The sequence below is a fragment of the Papilio xuthus genome, unplaced genomic scaffold, assembly GCF_000836235.2.
Source record: "Papilio xuthus unplaced genomic scaffold, Pxut_1.1 DF827461.1, whole genome shotgun sequence".
Taxonomy (NCBI): Eukaryota; Metazoa; Arthropoda; class Insecta; order Lepidoptera; family Papilionidae; genus Papilio; species Papilio xuthus.
This window is the reverse complement of record NW_013531188.1, coordinates 2710521-2729221: the sequence shown is the minus strand read 5'-3', so window position 1 is coordinate 2729221 and position 18701 is coordinate 2710521. Positions and strand designations below refer to the sequence as shown.

At 34.9% G+C, this 18701-nt stretch overlaps 2 protein-coding genes across 2 annotated transcripts; both read right to left on the bottom strand.

Moving 5' to 3' along the window:
• Window positions 1-885: 885 nt before the first annotated feature.
• On the bottom strand, window positions 886-8708 carry LOC106119386 (uncharacterized). The gene is made up of 5 exons (XM_013314332.1): window positions 8287-8708; window positions 7943-8019; window positions 6874-7056; window positions 6648-6697; window positions 886-6537 (listed from the first exon to the last, which is right to left on the bottom strand). The coding sequence occupies exons 1-5, from the start codon at window positions 8457-8459 to the stop codon at window positions 1081-1083; spliced, it is 5940 nt and encodes a 1979-aa protein (XP_013169786.1). The 5' UTR covers window positions 8460-8708; the 3' UTR covers window positions 886-1080.
• Window positions 8709-9541: 833 nt separating this feature from the next.
• Window positions 9542-18216, bottom strand: CSP16 (chemosensory protein 16). Its single transcript, XM_013314370.1, has 5 exons — window positions 18145-18216; window positions 17214-17385; window positions 15410-15528; window positions 10745-10931; window positions 9542-10400 (listed from the first exon to the last, which is right to left on the bottom strand). Exons 1-5 carry the CDS (start codon window positions 18148-18150, stop codon window positions 10261-10263), a joined length of 624 nt encoding a protein of 207 aa, XP_013169824.1. The 5' UTR covers window positions 18151-18216; the 3' UTR covers window positions 9542-10260.
• Between the last annotated feature and the right edge of the window lie 485 nt (window positions 18217-18701).

Here is an 18701-nt window from a genome sequence, read left to right as displayed (position 1 = left end):
TTAAAACAGGCGCTATATATATTAACATAAACCTATTATGTATAACATAAATGTATATTTTCAAACAGGTTGCAAATAAATAATTGTATTTATCAAAAGTATTATGTGTTGTGAAATGCAACTGTTAACGTGTTACGAATTTATATTATAAAATAAAATATTGTTGTTGTAGTTTGTAGTTAAAATAGTGTAGTGCATTTTGAGGAGGTAACGTTACCTACGACATTGTCATAAACGTTATATTTATAACGGTTTTTACCAATACGATTAAATGAAAATAGAAAGTTAAGTTAAATGAAATGTTTTAATTCACCTAGAAATAAGTTACGAAGTGAAATAAAAATATTTTATTGAATAAAATTTCTTTATTAGAGTTTTAACTACACAGAAAGTAAATAGCTAACTGCTCCCTCTGTGTGTGGGGCATTGCATTAGCTCTGTTCACTCAAACTCAAACCTTCATGTGCCTTTGACGTTACTGTAACAACATTGTACTTACAATTAATTCTACGATAATGATATAACGTTACACAATATAGCCTAAATCAGTTAACCGAAGTGACCTAAATTTTGAATAACAAAATTTGCCAAACCGGAACTGAAAGTTCTTACACCTGTGTAATAACCGTACACATTCTTGATTTTCCTTGAGACTAAACGATATAAAAAATATTACAATATACCTAAACTTTTATATATTACACATACGATCCAACAACGGCATTTTAGATTTACAATCATAATTTTCTTACACTATACTTCTGTGCTGAATATAATATATTGACCGCGACCGCGTTTTATATTAAATCTTTCCAGTTGATCGTTCAGTAAAAGACATTACAATATGTACACACGTCCCGCCGCCGGAGCACGTTCACAACGCAACCAGCCCCCCGCCGGCTGACTAACACAACACTGTCGTATGGAACCGGTTATATCCTTCCAAGGAGTAAAATGAACATTAATCCTATTGCACATTTCATATTTTAAAACTTACGAAAAATTAATAAATAACGAATCAAAATCATTTTTTGCAAGCTTTGAGGAAAAGCATATATAAAAACAATACATTGTTATATTTTATTCGCTATGAGATAGATCATTAACGGACAGTTTGATGGGGGGCTGCAGCGGGATCTCCGCGGAGGTCTCGGAGGTGTCGGAGCTGGGCGTGAGCAGCCGCGACCACTGACTCTCCTCCGCTTCCGAGTCGCGCACCTCCGCCGACGAAGGCGAGCCCAGCGCCGACTCCACCGACGACACGCCGCGCTCCGACACCTCGTCCGTCAGAATGGGTAGGGACTTGCCCACGGACACGTCGTCCGTCAGGAGAGGCAGCGTCATAACCCCTGGAGCGTGCACGTCCACCTCCTCGCTGGACGTGACGAGCGCGATCTCGGCGTTGGGCGAGGGCAAGAGGGCGGCGCTGTACGCGCTACCGCTGAGAGGGTCCGAAGTCTTGGGCGCTATCCTGGGGTCTGTGACGGTGATGGGCAGCTCGAGCGAGGTGGGCACCGTGTGCGGCGTGACGCCGATCACGGCCAGCCCGTCGTCCAGGTTGGCGGGCACGGCGGGCACCGCGGGCTCGCTGTCGGCCTTAGTGGGCACCTCGACGGGGGTCATGATCGGCTGGTTGAGTGTGGTGCTCGTCTCGGATACGCGGCAGAGAACCGGTACGTTAGCATTGAGGTCGCGAAAGTCGGGCGGATCGTCACGCGCCGCCTCCGGCTGGAACACGTCGCTGTTGGCGAGCGCCGCTTCCAGGATATCGCGCCGCTCGGGCAGCGGCGCTATGGCGGGCGCGGGCTCCGCCATCGGGACCAGCTCGTTGTTCTCCAGTATCAACGGACGATTGTCTACTATAGTATAATTTCCGTTGTCCTCCATGCAGAGGTAGAAGGTGCCGGCCAATCCCCCGAAATGCTCCCCAGGCACCGCCAGCAGCTGCCCGTCGGAGAGTGCACCCGGCGCCGTAGCTCCGGCCGGCTCAGGTTGCGCCGGAGCGGACTCCGCTTGACGTGCTATAGCCGTCGATGGCAAAATTTCCTCAATGTTGTCCAAGTCGGGATACGTCGATGCTGACGCTGTCGCCGGACTCGAGGCGTGAACGGTTTGTATATTTGTCGCTACGGGATTAGATGACAAGGATGGAGCTGCAGTGAGCTGTGACACTGGCGCGAGGGCGGACACAAGAGCAGGGACGGGTGGCGGCGCTGGGGCTATCGCTATCTCCTGCTTTGCCTTCTTCTGCGGCGTCTGAGGGTCGATCGTGCTCTTTCTCCCTCTTTGCTTGGAAGTAGTTATAACGACGGGTTCCTTCGGAGACTTCGCGCTGGGTTTCTGAATGATCACTTTACTCTCTTGGGCTATTGGTGATTTCGATATAAGCTGCCCCGTCCGTTGCAGGTGTTCAAACTGTGCGGCGGTGAGTTGCATGTAGGTGCCAGGTTTTCTTTGATAAAACAACATCGGCTCCGACGAGTCCTTCTGGACGTGTGTCGTGTGCACGATCTTCTTGGTCTCGGCGGGCACTATTCGCTTCAGCGCAGGCCTGATTTCTGGCATCGGAGCTATGTTGGTGGTGCCGGAGGGCACGAGTCCGCCGACGATTAGCTGACCTTTAGATGTAATAATTGCACTTTTGTGCCTGGGCACAATCCTCGCCTGGCCTTTAGAGGCGGTGGACGTGGACACAGTCGTTTTATGTACTATAGTTGAATTTGTTGTAATACGTTGTGTGACTGTTTTCAGTTGCGATACATTCGCTTTATGAGGGAACAATATCTTTTCGTGCTCCGGCGTCAATACGATCTTGGACTGAGCTCCTTGTGAATTCGTTATAATCATGACGGTATTGCCGGGCGCGGTGTTCTCTGAGGACTGTTGTATCAGTTTGGCGGAGACTGCTTTGTTATCGGTGACTGCCAAAGCGTCGTTTCCCTTAGCGAGGAACATGTGAGCTTTCCCTGTTTGTGGGTCAATGACTATTTTCTGAGTGCGCGTGGCGCGGGGGGCGCTGGTCGTGGGCAGGATAATGTACTTTTCAGTTTTCCCCCCGCTCTGAGAGACTGATGGCACTAGAGTGGGGACGTGAGATTGTTTCGCTTCTTTCACCGCCGTCTCGGGCTGAGGCAGGATGATTTTCTTTTTGCCTGTGGCCTTCTCTATAACTAACATAGGTTTAGCACCGCGTAACTTTGCTGACTTAGAGAGAATGTTGGGGGTTGTTACTTTGGCGGCATCACTCGATGGACTCATAACCATCGTTTTGATTTCCGCTTTGCTCGGTATAGGACTTAGACTTTTAGTAGTAACTGGACTCAAAGCTAATTTTTCACTTTCGACTTTAGTCTTAGTTTTAATTTTTGTGGTATTTGTAGAATTCGTTATAATATTTGCATCTGACATAACAATTGGCATTTTCTCGATACTTTCAGGCGTGAGTATATCATCAGACAATACTATGGGCATTGAATTTATATCGAATATGGGTTCATCATTTCCACTTTCTTTAATAGACTTTTTTTCTTTAATATGTGCTACGAATGATGTTTGCGTTTGTGGTTTTATTTTCTGTATTTTTGTTAGTGTTTTACCAATTTTTCTATTTTTTGGTTGTATAAGTATAGTATTCGGATCGGAGGAATGTTCGACGGGCGTTTGTATAGTATATGTTTGTACTGAAGATGAGTCTTGAACAGGCTTATTGCTGCGAGAAAGAATAATTTTATTGAGGTTTGATACTTCATTGATATTATTTAATATAGTTTTATTAGGCCCAGATCTCCGGATGACTATATTCTGTTTGATCGCTTGAGGTTTTCCCTTAAAAGATTGTTTGCCAACATCGAAATTTAGTATTTTCTCTTTGCCAGGAATAATGACTCGTTTACTTATAATAGTTTTATTAGGAGCTAGTTTTGGTGTTGTTGGTTTTTCCAATATTTTCAATAGTTTACTAGAAGATTTGTCGTATGAAACGGATTTACCGTTAGATTGTTCTACTGTAGATTTTTTTGGTAATAATGATACTTTAGGTTCTAACACGCTATCTGTGGCCTCTGTCGTTTTCGATTTACTGGTCTTATTTGGGCTAGCCTCTTTTTTATTTTCAGATTCGATTTCAACAAAGTTAATATTATGATCAATACATTCAGACATTTGCACTAAAGATTGTGCAGCATTTAGATTTTCACTTTTCTCTTGTTCTGTTTCATAACGTGAAATATTTTCTTTCTTTTCATTAGAGTAATCTGTTTCAGGTTCTTCAATTACCAAATCTTTAGTAGAGGGACTGTGTGAGACTGTATCAACAAATTCCTTGTTCAACACGTCTTCGCAAGATTCTATCGGCTTGTCTATTTCTAATGTAAGGGGCGGAGTTACAGGTGGTGTTTCACTGAATGTTTTATTTTGTATCGCCGTCGATGGTAAATTAATAAGTGCCTCGGCTATTTGGAGATCAGATTCCGTAGGCACACTATCACCGACTACATCGTCAACAATATCTTCAATTTTATCTTTAACTTCATCATCTTCTGTGATTTTTGTTTCATCTTTAGTTACACTTATTTTATCAGTATCTATATCGGTATCTAAATTATCTGTTATTGGTAATTCATCTAATGAATTTGTTTGTAATTTTGAGCATTCAATGTCATTGTTAATTGCTTGATCCTTTACTTTATCATCAATGATTTCCTTTATTTCATTATATCCATTAACTATGTTAACATTTGTCGTATCTTTTTCATCTTCAAATAAATCTTCTGGTGGATCATCACTAATAACCCTGGTAACGTTATCAGTTTCTCGCGAGACACTGAGCAATGCATCCACCGCAGTCTCAGTCATACGTGTTTCTAAAGAATGTTCATAATCTAATTGTAGATTTAAATGTGTTTTATTCTTTTCATATTCATCATCTTTGCTCTCTTTGTCGATTGCTTTATCAAAATCTGATTCTTCTAAAGAATTTTGACTTATTGTTGGCATAAAGTTATCTTTATCTGTTACATCACTAGTTATCGGCAAAGATTCTGATATTTCTGAAGGTTCTAATTCTTCGTTTAGATTGTTAGTACTTTCTTGTGTAATTTCTGGTGTATTATATATAAGGTCTTGACTAGTCAATGAATCTGTTTCGTCTTTTTCAATATTAAAATCGTTAGTTATATTTATAACATGGTCTGGTACTTTCAATGAATTACTTGATACATCCTCCTCTTGTTTAGTATCCAATATATTTTTCTCTTTTTCTTGTTGCTGTGCTGCTTCAGCCTTCATTTTTTTTAATTGTATTTTAGGAGCCAGTCTCGCCACTTTCACATGTTCTACAGGAGATTCCCGGGATTCAGGTGAAGATGAAGATTCTATACCGTTCGTTTCATTCTCCGATAAATCCATTCTCTCTGCGGCATTCAACTGTTCCGCTACATATTTTCCTATTGCATCCTGACTTCTAGAGTGGCGACTTCGAAAAAATGTTTTAGTTTTAAAAATTGTTTTAGGAGCTTGATCAGTATTATTTTTCTCACTAGCTTGACTCGATTCTGGTGATGGTTCTGTGGTGTTAGAATCATTCTTTTTGTCCGGTGATTTCGCAACCGGTCGCTCTGGAAAATTTTCTTCCACTGGCAGTGTTGCCGGAACCGACGGCAATTCCGGTACAGTCGTCTTGTTAAGTAATTCGGCTACTTCTCTGCGAACATCATCATCTTCAGTACTTAGACTTTTGACGCTTTCTTTTCGTTTAGATGGATTTTTTACCCGAGGAATTTTCCTGCCCGCATCTGCCTCCATTGACCAATCTTCGTCTTCACAAAACTCATATTTGGAATCACTTGACGATTCCGGTTTTTCTGATGATTGTAAATCTTCCGAATTCTTTTGTGTATTCGGTGAAATTTCAGCAGGAATCTGTGCGGAAGGTAGTTCAGCCGGAGTGGGTACGTCGGGAGATTCAGCCCCTACTGGGACTTCTGGAGACGTAGTCATAGCTATCGTAGATTCATCATTTGAATCTTCACCCACATCATCCCAATCTGCCAATAGGCTACTTTTAATTTCTTCATCAGTCTTCACTTTCTTTACTTCAACTTCGACTGCTTTTTCTTGTGATAATCGTTTTTGAGCTTGATTAATCTTATCCGCTTTATCACTTTTGATGACTTTATCATTCTTTTCTTTCGGTTTACGAGATTTGGGAGTTTTTGTTTTTGTTTTAGAGACTGGTTTTCTGACAGGCGATGGTGTGTACGGTGTAAATGTTACACTGTGAGTTTTGTTGTGCATGATCAGGACATTTAGTCTTGTCGTAGTGAATGGACAGGCGTGACAAGAGTATATACCGCTACTGGACATAGTTGGTGTGCTGTAACTGGAGACAGGTTGTTCTGTAACATTTTCAACTTTTTCCTCTGTGGGCTCGGAGCCGGCTCGGCTTGTGGAAGGTGAAGCGAGGTCTGTTGCTGGGGTTGCGGGAGTTTTAGATCCTTGTAGTAATATATGTACTTTGTAATTAGTCTTATCCTTTATCTGAAACAATTAAATATACTGTAAATCAAAATACATTGTAAAATTATTGAAATGCACTCAAGTTCCATGAAACTACAATGTTAAGTTTAAAGTAACACAATTAAAACTACCTTTCTTATTGGAGTTCTTAATGCTGGTGATTGGGGATATCTTCCTTTAGCTGAAATGAATAAGAAAAACTTTAAGTACTATATTGTGGGAGTCACATAATAATATCTATATATCTAGTTTGAATAAAACAAAAAAACTAGGATTTATCAATACAAATCAAGTACAATCTGGAGATAACTACAATTAAAAAAAACCGTTTTCTATTTCTCCAACATGATACTGTACCTCGTTTAGCAGATTGTGGTGTCCGTTTAGCTGGATCACCAAACAATCCAGCATAGCTCTCTTTCTTCTCTTCTTGAAATTCATCTCTAGTCAATATTTTTATATCACCTCCTACTGCTGTTTCAGCTCTAATCACATCTTCAGGAAATTTCTCCATAAGTCCATGTTTTGTTCTGTACATATCTGAAAAAAGAAATAAATAAACTTACAATAAATTAATCTATTAAAGAATTTTACATGTAAGTATTGCAAAAACATATGTTAATGTTAAAGTTCATTCAGAACAAATATTTAATAATACTTAATAAATTCTTAAATATTTAAATTTAAATCTTAAGCTAAATATCAATATATTTGAACAGATAAAAATGATAAAATATCAATTTGAAGTAATCGTAATAACCTGTGACGGAAAAAATATTGATGTTCCCCCGAGCATTCGAATAAAGAACTTCTTTTTTACTCCAAATTATTATTAAATTTTATTATTAGATTTGACCTAAATAAACAAAGCAAGTTATTTAACACAAACAGACCAAGTCCCTAGGGAACATTGTTGAAATACTGTATTGATTACATCAACCAAAAACAGACATCGGCAAAATGTGGTAAGTCTTATCAGAAAATTCTTTCCATAGAAAGAATGTGTTAGTGACATATTGAACAAAAACACATGATTTTTTTGCAGTATAACATAGCAAACAAGGAAGCGGCCACCTGAGTTTGAAAAAGACAAGATACCACTATGCATACAGATTCCTATTTGAAAATATGTGGTCTATCTTTAATCAATCAACAAAAAAGGAATGCACAGAAAGAGGAAATTTTGTCTTTCTAAAGAGAGAATTAGAGAATCCCTGAGACTCCCACCAAATATGCTTCCCCCTCTCATCCTTTCCTCTAAAGAAAAGGGGAGGAGTAAATGTTGTAGTATTGTTATTTAGTAATGAACATACAGTAAAACTAAGCTTTGCAATAAAATAATTATTATTATCTTAAAAATATATTTATCTTAAGATGTTCGCCGTAATTTATAATGCATAATTATTTATATGCGAAATGTACTTACAAAGTCCTTTGTTGATAAATTCATTTTTGCGGCTGCAGTTGTATTTGTAAATAGAGTTTGTATTTTTCACATATTCACTGAAAATCACAAAAATTATTGATTATAAAGTTGTATCATCTTATATAATAAAGTCTTGAGATCATGCATCGGAGGAAGTGATATATGGAAAATAGATATTGCACTATATATAAATTAAGGTTATAAGATTTGTGAAAAATTTTAGGTATACTAATAGGTACAATATTATTTTTACAAAATAGATTCTTTGTAAATATAACATACATTAATGACAATAACATGCATGTATTGTGTGGAATAAAATTACAAATCTTTAGTATACTTACAAAGTCTCTTCTTGAAAAAATTTGACAACTGCAATAGGGGGTTTCTTGAATGATGGCAGGAGATCTGGTGGAAGCTTATCGGGACCAACCACCTCGCCGGGCCAAAAGCACGAGCCCAGCTTTACCCACACCACTTCCCCATCCAAATACTCAGTTTCTGACTGTTCACACATCACCACTAATCTGTTCAGGCGAATCGCACAACCATATTTTATTCTATAGCAAGTATAGGTTGAGCATAGCAGTTATCATAACATCATTAAAATCGACGATACCAATTCATACATGTAACATTAGATGTTTAATTGATAATATCAAATCACAAATATACTAATATGCTTCCTTATTTGTCAATAAACTGGCAAAATACTAATTGTAAATAATAAATAAATTCACCGACTGCGTACGATATTACTTTGGTAGTTTCTTTAGTTGGCAGCACTGATTTCGACGAAAAAATTGTCAAATAGGAAATAATTTGACTTTCTAGCTTTATCATCGTTTTTTTAAATTTACGTAACTTATAATTTAATATAGTAGTTTAATTCAACTAAAATATATTGATATATAATTTAAAAAGATAGCATTCTACTTCACCGGAAACAAAGATAATGGCAGCGTCAGCACATACCAACAAAACGGCAAAAGGTCATAGAGTGCATTCTTAGTGTTACTAGTATTAAAAATCATAAAATCAGAGTATAAAATGAAATAAGGATTGCATTACCGGTTTTTATACGCGTAGAAAAAATAATATTAGCGTGAAAACAGAAATGTTGTTCATAATAATTGAGATTAAATAACAAATTCTCGTTGACGTAAAAATCCTTTCTTTGCAAAACCAGTTCTGTCCAAAAATTAATACTGAAGAAACAGAAGATGCTTTAAAAAGTAGTAGAGTAATTTATTTAGTAGTTTACATGAACCTTATAACGCCATAAGGAAGAACTTCAAATTAAAGGCCAGACTGTTGAGCATGCACAGAATTTAAAACAAAAAGTTAGTTACTTAGTTGCTTTTAATTAATGTTATTTATATACATTTGCCAGTACTTTTAATTTAAAGCACAATTGTTCCGATTAATCATTTTAATTAACTCTCTACTTAAAGATACTCTTCAGGATTCGGAAATAAGTACTGCCACAGACGAATTTCGCAACGCATTCGAAGTAGGAAGCAACCACAAAAACAGCAAGATGATGTAATTGGCATTCGGGACTTGGATAAAAGTTCAAGTGTTAAAGAAGAATATTTATAAAAAAAATAATCTTTGAGATTTATTGTTAAAAAAGAGTATATTACACTTATTAAAATTAGATTACAATACTTGAGAACTATACGCCTATTTTATAAGACTTGTAGTCTTACTTATTAAAAAGTCTTAAGTAATTAAAATACGCAAAAATATTTTAAATGTTGTATTCTCTCTAAAGCCATCACTGGCGATAATGACGATGATGATGTTTCTTCCTAATAAGTACAGTTTTCACAATAAATACACATTATTAGTAGTCTTTTTTTTAATTTGAACACTATTTCATTTAAGCGAGGGATTGACTTAGACCCATTAGGAAATAAATTGAGTTTTTTATAAAACTTTTGCCTGTATTATCTTCCTCTCGTAGGAAGATTTTTACTTTTAGGAGTCGTTACAAACACACAGAAGTTCTATTAAATTTGTGGTCAAGAGTTTGTTGTTTTTGAGCAACATATTACTGGTTCAAAAACTTTTCTTTGCATTTGTGGTCCATCATAATATTTTAGTTATAAATATACAAAGTAGGTATGTCCTTAATACCACAAAATAGTTACTAAAACAATATTTTTTAGCTTAAGTATGGTACAGACAAATTTTAACAATTTTATTTGAAAACAGTTTTGTCAATTTAAAATTGAAGTTGACACTGGACAAAGAATATAATAGTACAATTCAGCCTTGATAACGAGTTTCTCTTTACAATTTAATAATAATGTTCAGCCGGAGTATTGGCGCACGATCTTGGCCCACTGCTGCGGAAAGTTTCTTTGTACGTAAGATAACGTGCGTTGAATTTGTTTCGTTTCTTGTGGCGTGCATTGCGGGCACGCGCCGCGAAGGACCAATGGCGCTAGTGCTGCAAATATAATAAGAGACCATTAATTTCATATTACGAGATTATTGCACTGAGCTAAATCTAGCTTAGCTCTAATAAGCTTTAACAGTAATAAAACAGTAGCTCTACATATCGCTCCTCAAACACAATATGTACAAAATTATCATGAAAAAAAATCTCTATAACGAGACCATTATTTGTTTAGACTGATTTATGCGTTCACTTAGAATATAATTTAAAAAACATACAGACATATTGAGAACCTCCTTCTTTTTAAAGTCGGTTAAAATAAGAATTATCAAAATCGGACAACTAGGGGCGGAGTTATCGACGAAGAAAAAAAACCGTTTCTTAACACAACTTACTTTTGAGACGTTTGCCGATGGGATCGCAAGGCGCTTCACCGAGAGCGCACTTCAGCTGTCGTTGTATGAAACGTTTATCGTTGAGGGCCTCCTCGAGTGCTGTGTCAGAGACTGGAGGCCTGTCTGTCTGGGCCTGCGCGAGGCAAGTTGCCGCCAACGCACAAAGAGCGATAATAATGTGATTGATCTGAAACATATGATATTCGTATTAACATAATTTAATAGATAAAGGTTAAGTAACTCTAAGGCTCCTTTACACTAATTCATGGAGTCATGGGCGTCGCCAAAGGGAGCAGGTGGGTAGCAGAGCCATAAAAAAGCAAAATTATGAAATAGGTATAAAAACTATTTTAAATATTAAGGTGCCTTTGATTATCGGCTGCCGAAGCTCTTGAATGTAGTCCTCAATTAAAGTGAACTGTCTGAATGCCTCTTCCTCGGAATTATAAGTCTCAAAAAACAAATAATTTCAATTTTGGTTTTAGTACTTTTCACTTTTTCCGTTGGTATTTATGACCTTATCAATTATTATCTTCCAAATAATTAACGTAGTATATTTAAAAATGATACCAGTCAAAATATTTATTCAAGGTTTAAATTATCTTCGAGGATATCATCAAAGTCAAGGTGAACAATATGGAATGAGTAATGTCTATTGCTATTTAAATTTTATGACATTAACAATAGGCGATTAATTCGCATGCGGTGGATGCGTTGACCACAAAACGGGTTTAGCTCGCACGGTACACAATATCGTGGCTGACCTTGTCGTCAACTTATTTGTTTTTTCATATACAAATTTAAAAGATTACCTTTTATATTACAAATAAGTGAAACAAGTTATATGAAATAAATAAAAAAATATTACAATCCATCCTTCCTAAGCCGTCTTCCCTTCATCTTACTTAATATTATAAATGCGAAAGTTATTTGGATGGATAGATGGATTTCAATGGCTCTCGATGAAATTTTGCCGCAATCACGGACTTGTGAGTTGACTTCTTACATGTCTGACTTTGTGTTTATGAGTACGTATTAAGTCTCCAGATATAACTTGAGGTGTTGAATATCAGCCATTATCTCATGTACTAAAATCTCTGTTCCATACAATTTTATCCAGTCTTTTGCCACCGCAAGGTTATAAAACCGTGACAAAATGCTATCAATGCCGCCCATTAAATGGACTTTCAATAAAAAAGCTAGACAGTAAGAAATTTCTCAGAAAATTTAAACGCCAATACATTGTATGCATTATTATTACGTCAAGGTTAGGTTATAACGAGAAAGCTCTCAGGACAGATTATAGATAATATAAAAAAATCGTATAACAATTTACAAGTCAACAAAATGCCGTTCGTCTCTGTCGTATTTTTAGAGTTTAGACATCACACAGAGATTTTTATAATCTTACTAATATTGTAAATACGAATGTTTAGATGGATTGATGTTTGTTTGAAGTTATCTCCGGAACAGCCGAACGGATCTCGCTGAAATTTAACACAGATGTAGAACATAGTCTGGAAGAACACATATGCTACTTATTAAGTTTTTTTTTAATTACGCGCGGACGTAGTTAGTATAGTGAAAGCCGTTTAAGACATATTATGTAGATATATAACATAACAAATTGTGATGTTTTATACACTCTTGTGATGTTTGTATATACAAAAATCACAAGAGTGTATGTTTTGAAATCTCACATAAGTAAGTATGTAACAGTTGATGCAATGTGAAAAATACATTTATGTTTTCACACACCACAATGATGAATGGCGTATGGCTTTTGTTGTATTAAAAACGCATACGTTTTCTATACGAGCGTGAGAGAAAATTGGAACAAAGTTAAAACAATAATCCGTTCTGCAAAATTGGTTTCTTTCTACTTTGATTCATTACGTGATGTTATAATTTGTACAGATCGTTCACAACATCGAAGGGAACGGCAATATTCATAGTATCCGATAGTTTTAATAATTGATATGTGTTTGGAGTTCACCCGAAACCTATTTGGTTATTAATTTGTCTTTTAAACCGAGGTAATATTAAGCGGTTTCTATTGTAGGTTACACTAGTTGTCGCCCTAGGCTGCGTCCTCGCACACTTAAAAAATAAAAAGTAATCTGTGTTCTTCCAGACTGTCTTCTATATGTATCCGTTCAGTCGTTCTGGAGCTACCTGCAAAAAACATCCATCTATCCATCTAAACATTCGCATTTATAATATTAGTAAGATTAGTAAATAATACATGATTAAAACCAGTCCTTGCCTTTGAATTTTTTGAGTGAATCCACATTTATTTAAGCGAGTAAACAAAAGAATAATAAACGAATTCAGATACATTTGAGGTCAGTGACCTTCAAATTATAAATCAGTGTTACTTTGCATAATGATTTAATAGCGCACACATAAATCAAATACAAATGTTATAATTACCAAAGGAAAAAATTATATATTCCACGTACACTTAAATGAGTAGGTACAAAGACATTTCCTTGACTCATGTTTCGGTCTGACCTTTACAAATTATTTAAAGTACAATCATAAAAGGCATAAACATATTTAACAAAAATAATATCAAAACAAATTTAACTCGACTCGTTTATTTACCAACGATAAATGTTGTTTGTCTTTAAAGACTTTTATATAATAAACGTGTCTACAGCATACTTGTTTGTTTTATTTTTGGTGTATTTGATTGATGCTTGGGGTGTTTTGGCAGCCGAAATTCAAGGTCAAATATGTCAAAAATTATGATTACAGTTTTAGGAAATTCGTGCATATGTAATTTATATTCATAGACACAATTAATTGGAATCGATGTCAGACATTCTCATACTGATCAGAGTTAAAGCATACATAAATATTTTTTTATTTTCTTTTAATAAAAATTACTAATATCACAAAAAATTATATTTCGGTTAACTCTAGTTGTTGCTACAACTTCGAACGCGCGCTATTCGCGGAATATTTTTTTTTTTAATTTTTAAGCTATGACCTATTTCAGAGAGTATTTTATCTCTATGCTAAATTTCAAACAGATCCGTTTAGTCGTTTTGAAGTTAGCTATCCCACATCCATCCATCTAAATATTCGCAGTTGTAATATTAGTAACATTTTTATAATTGTGCAGCATCAATTCTTTTAATTGGGTTGATTATTTTGTAGTCTCGGATGTTATAAAAAATTACATAAGTTAATAAAATTCGACCAACGGTTCAAGCTTATATTTAAAATATAAAATTACTCAGATGTCCCACTTTGTAAAGCTAAATGTCGTAACATCCTTTGCCAATTCTACAAATTGCAATAAGGAAAATTATAATAAAATTACTAAAAAAAAGTAAAATAGTATAACTTACCTGCATTTTATTTGTGTTTAAAATTAACACTAATTTTAACAGAGATGAAACTTGTATTTTTGTAACACTATAACGCGGTCGGTCAGTTGAACTTGTTGAACGGTGAATGCTTGCAACTTAGCTTGTGCGGTAACCTCTTACTTAACCCCCCCTCTATCCAACTTGCATGTTACTTATACGTCATTGAAGTTGCGTCAAAATTTATTCGCTAGCATTGCTAATTTATTTTATTTTTATTTAATACTACCAGAACCCAACGTGGAATGAATTGCTACGTAAAAACTGTTAAAGTAATGCCACGGTAAAATTAAGTCTAAAAGCTATATTAAAAAATTAAATTCAAACTTTTCATTTTATTGGACATATAAAACCTACTTTGTCCTCACAACATCCTAGTTTTTTAATCTGTCTAATGGTTTACAATTTTTTAAACATCGCAGTACGTAATTTGAATTTCGATAAAAAATATAAAGATTTTGTTTAATAAATTGGATGAATCAATTGATATGTTATTGGTTATTATATGTACATATGATATAACAGGTCATTGGTTCGAATCACAGCCGGTTTGTATAAATTACATCTCGTTGATACACTTGCGTACAAAGTGCACTGTAAAATCCTGTCTTAAGACAGGCTTCATTTACAGATAAAAAATAGTTAAATATCTTTTTTATTTGTTTATCAAAAGCCATGTATTTTGTGTTGTTATTGAAACACACTTTTATTCTTTTTTTAAATGTCACATTTAAAAAATCTTTATATTTTTTTTAATTTAACATAGTTTTAATCTCTCCAAATTGTTTAATGTTAATTGCTTATTTAATATGATAATTTAGTAAAAAGGAATGGGTTTACCCAGAGATATTAAAGTAAGAGGAAAAGGTTGTTTTTTTAATGACAGCAATTTATGAAGAGTCAGACGCTTTCCGTGTGTGTCGTAAGCGCCATTGCATAAGTTTTGACCTAATGACAATAATCTTTGTCTCATTTTAAAAAACCTATTTATAAAAAAGATATGTCTGTGTATGCTCGTAGGTTGGTTTTTATTTTACTTTCAATCCTTTTGTCCCCATTCATTTATTGAATTTATTTAACTCGTTTAAAAAAAAAACCATCATCCCTCTTATTCTGTTTAAAAAAAATGTTATAAAAAATATTTTTTCGTCAAATACAAAAATTGTTTTTATTTTCATATTGTACTTACTGTCAATTCGTATACAATTTTATGAACAAATCTTACGATCATTATTTGAATAAACTTAGCTAGATATATATTAGAAGTAAATCATCCGTGTTGACGGACGATTCTCGCCCATTCCCAGGGGTAGTTCCTCTGCACGAATGCCAGGGTGCGTCGAATCTGTCTGGTCTCCTGCGCGGAGCACTGCGGGCAAGCGCCTCGAAGGACCAATGGCGCTAATGCTGGAAAAATGAGAACGTTTTTTAAATTTAAAACGCCAATAGTGTAATGAAGAAATTCCAAAACGTGTGTGAATTCAGTTAACGCCCACTGGGCCTGGGTAGTTGATTTAGGCCTTATCATATTTGAGCTGATGATGAATAGCGAAATGATGAAGGGTACAAATGTCGTACTTGTTTGACTCGACTATTGTTCTGAGCGAGTGGTTCATTACAAGCATAATACATGGTTGGAATAGTTAAAAGAAATATGATTTAATTAATGAGAAAACAAATTTGTCAATTTTAACAATGAATCGTTTTTTAATTACAAAAGTAAAATTAAATTAAATTAGTATCCATTGTTCATCTCTAATTTAAAAATCAAACCAAATAGCATATTGTATAGCAACACGCGTAAACAAGCAACGTTTTATTTTAAAATAAATTAAAAAAAACACAAAAACGCAAGACTTATCGTATGTTGTTTCATGGTATATTTCTGTTTTAGTAATTTTACTACGCTATTTTTATTGACATACTAAAATATGTCCGCTATAGTGTGACAAAAATAGAAACCGTGTTTGTAGTCAATATCAATAAAAAAATCCTTTTTAATTATAATAATTAGCTACTAAAATTAATTTAATTAATTCCTATATAACAAATAGTAAATACTTTGTGAATTCTTAATGTTCGCATTAATTAAAGAAATTGACATTTAAAACCCAAGGTCGTTCAAGAGCAATTCATCGTGTTCGCAGTTACCATATTTTTAAACGCACTATTAGTTTCTTATAAAACACGGCCAGTTATCCTTGAAGCCAAAAACAAAAAAAAATCTTGTAGCAATTAACGGCAATGACAAAATCAAGCAATTTTATATAACTTTTTTTTATGATTTCTAAAAGTAATCTTTAAATTTTATGTTTACAATGTAATTAATTACTAATAAGAACTACAATAAATATTTTAATGTAGGTATAGTGACATTCAAACTTTATGTCGGCTCAACATTTCCTACAAGACGTTACGTTTAAACTTTTTTATATAATATATTAGTGTGTGGCAGCAGGGTAACGCCGTTCGGCACGCTTTTCTGTACTCTCAGTGAGCGCGCCAGACACCTACATACGCAGGCATAAGCTCGCAGCTACCACGAGCCGTTATAAAGTTGGAATCTTGTATTACAACTGAGAATCAAACACCGACCGAGTTTGTCGTAATGCTGTTTACGGAGGCAAAGGCGCTTTCTAATTCTAACGCAAGCGGAGCTAATGCGACGTTGAATAACTATCGGATTACTGTGAACCGAAACGGAAAAGTTTAAATAATTCGACATAGGAGGAAAATAGATTTTCTTATTGATAACAATTCTATTGATTTGATTTGATTCGACAACACTGATTTCGACAAGAAGTTTGATGTTAACTTGTTTGCGTTGGCAAGAAATAAAAATTATAACCTCTGAAAGTACACAATATAAACCTCTTTAAATTCAAAATTAAGCAAAAAATTACTAATATTTATGCTTTAGATTTACTATCCTTATGTCATTTTTATTCGTATGATACTCTATGCATCTAGACAAGAAAATGATTGACAACTCACTCTTAAGGTCATTTAGGTTACTGGGATGAATTTACCTAGAAAATAATCTAAACCTTACTATCGGTAATGGTGGTGTATAGATGCTAAAAATTACTTACTTCTGAGTCGTACTCCAACTGGATCGCAAGGCCCTTCCCCTAACGCGCATTTCAAATGTCTCTGCATGGTGCTCCTGTCAGTTAAAGTCTGTTCTAATTGAGCATCTGTCATTGATGGAGCTCCATCCACAAGAGCAAGGCATAGCATTAACAGACAAAATCGCACGAAAAGCTGGAATAAAAAGGATATTATATTATGATTAAAATAAACGTACAGGTTCATATTTACTATGGTAGGACTCCAACAAAATCCTCGTTTAATGTATATATTGTCATCTCTGTTTTATTCAAAGATAATGACAGGGATGACGATATACAGAGGTTTTGGTCTTTGAAACCAACGGTCAATCGTGTTTCGTGTCTACATTTACTATTCTTACCCACGACATAAAATACACAAGAATATTCCAAGAAACTGCTTATCTCTTACCAGGAAGATTCGTTTACTACGTTCCTTTGCCTTTATTTTTCATCCATTTACTTCAACATTTTTAATTTTTTACTTAAATTTTTCTATAAATTATGGTTACTAGTTACTTTTACGTTCAAAATAGATGTCATCACGGATAACGGTATTTTTACATTGCGGAACTTCGCGTAAATAAAAGTTGGGTAGTTGTTAAATAAATATAAAATTAACAAATATTTGTTAAACTGTAAAGACGGTAGATTAAAAATTGATGAATTACGAGTACTTATAGTTTCTAAATAAAATATGTTACTATAGAAATGTAAAAATTTACATTTGAAATAATGAATCCCAATCACAAAATTCATTTTCAATGATTTGAATAAAAATTGGATCCTAAATAAGTGACGTCATAATTCTTAATGCATACATAGTAACCACATTGATATGAATAATTAGATTCATTTTTATCGTTTTGTTTAACTCAAAACTAAAAAATATAGAAATATTTAATAGATTTACCTGCATTTCGATTATATAGGGCAGACTGTAGCGTAATTTTAATACAATAATCACTACTTTTGTGACACTAAAGTGTAACAATTCGGCAACGAGACTGGACGAGTAGGGAGCGACTGGCTGTGGCCCAATCATCGCATTAACAACACCGGGAACAATCAACACTCCCTCTCTGAGATCATTAAGCCTTAAATAGTCCTAACCTCTAACGACATGGTATAATGACCAATTTCGAATGTCTTTCTTTTAAATACAATAACGAGGTTACGCATTCTTACATTAATATTTTTCTTAGAATTCCTTGGCATTTAATCAAGTTAATTAACTATGCTGTTAAGTGATAATATTTGTTCATTATTATTCACAGGAAATCTTAATTTTTTGACTTTAGTGTCAGTGACCTTGACCTGACTCAATTAATTGACCTAATTAATTCTGACCCTTGCATTGCTCATGTAATTTAGTAAAAAGGGCAACGTAGTCAAAGGAAGCCATTGCATTGTTAGTGCTGCGAAGTATTGTTAATTTTAAATCCTGTTCCGTACTTATTCATTCCAAAA

Excerpts from the sequence above, each read along its gene's own strand:
- CSP16 (XM_013314370.1), bottom strand. Across the intron at positions 10,932-15,409 it reads CCTGGGAATGGGCGAGAATC|ATCAATCACATTATTATCGC; the intron begins GTCCGTCAACAC and ends CATATGTTTCAG. Across the intron at positions 10,401-10,744 it reads CATCGGCAAACGTCTCAAAA|CACTAGCGCCATTGGTCCTT; the intron begins GTAAGTTGTGTT and ends TTATATTTGCAG.
- LOC106119386 (XM_013314332.1), bottom strand. The coding sequence starts at position 8,459 with ATGTGTGAACAGTCAGAAACTGAGTATTTGGATGGGGAAGTGGTGTGG. Across the intron at positions 8,020-8,286 it reads TTTTTTCAAGAAGAGACTTT|TGAATATGTGAAAAATACAA; the intron begins GTAAGTATACTA and ends TGTGATTTTCAG. Across the intron at positions 6,538-6,647 it reads TAAGAACTCCAATAAGAAAG|ATAAAGGATAAGACTAATTA; the intron begins GTAGTTTTAATT and ends TAATTGTTTCAG.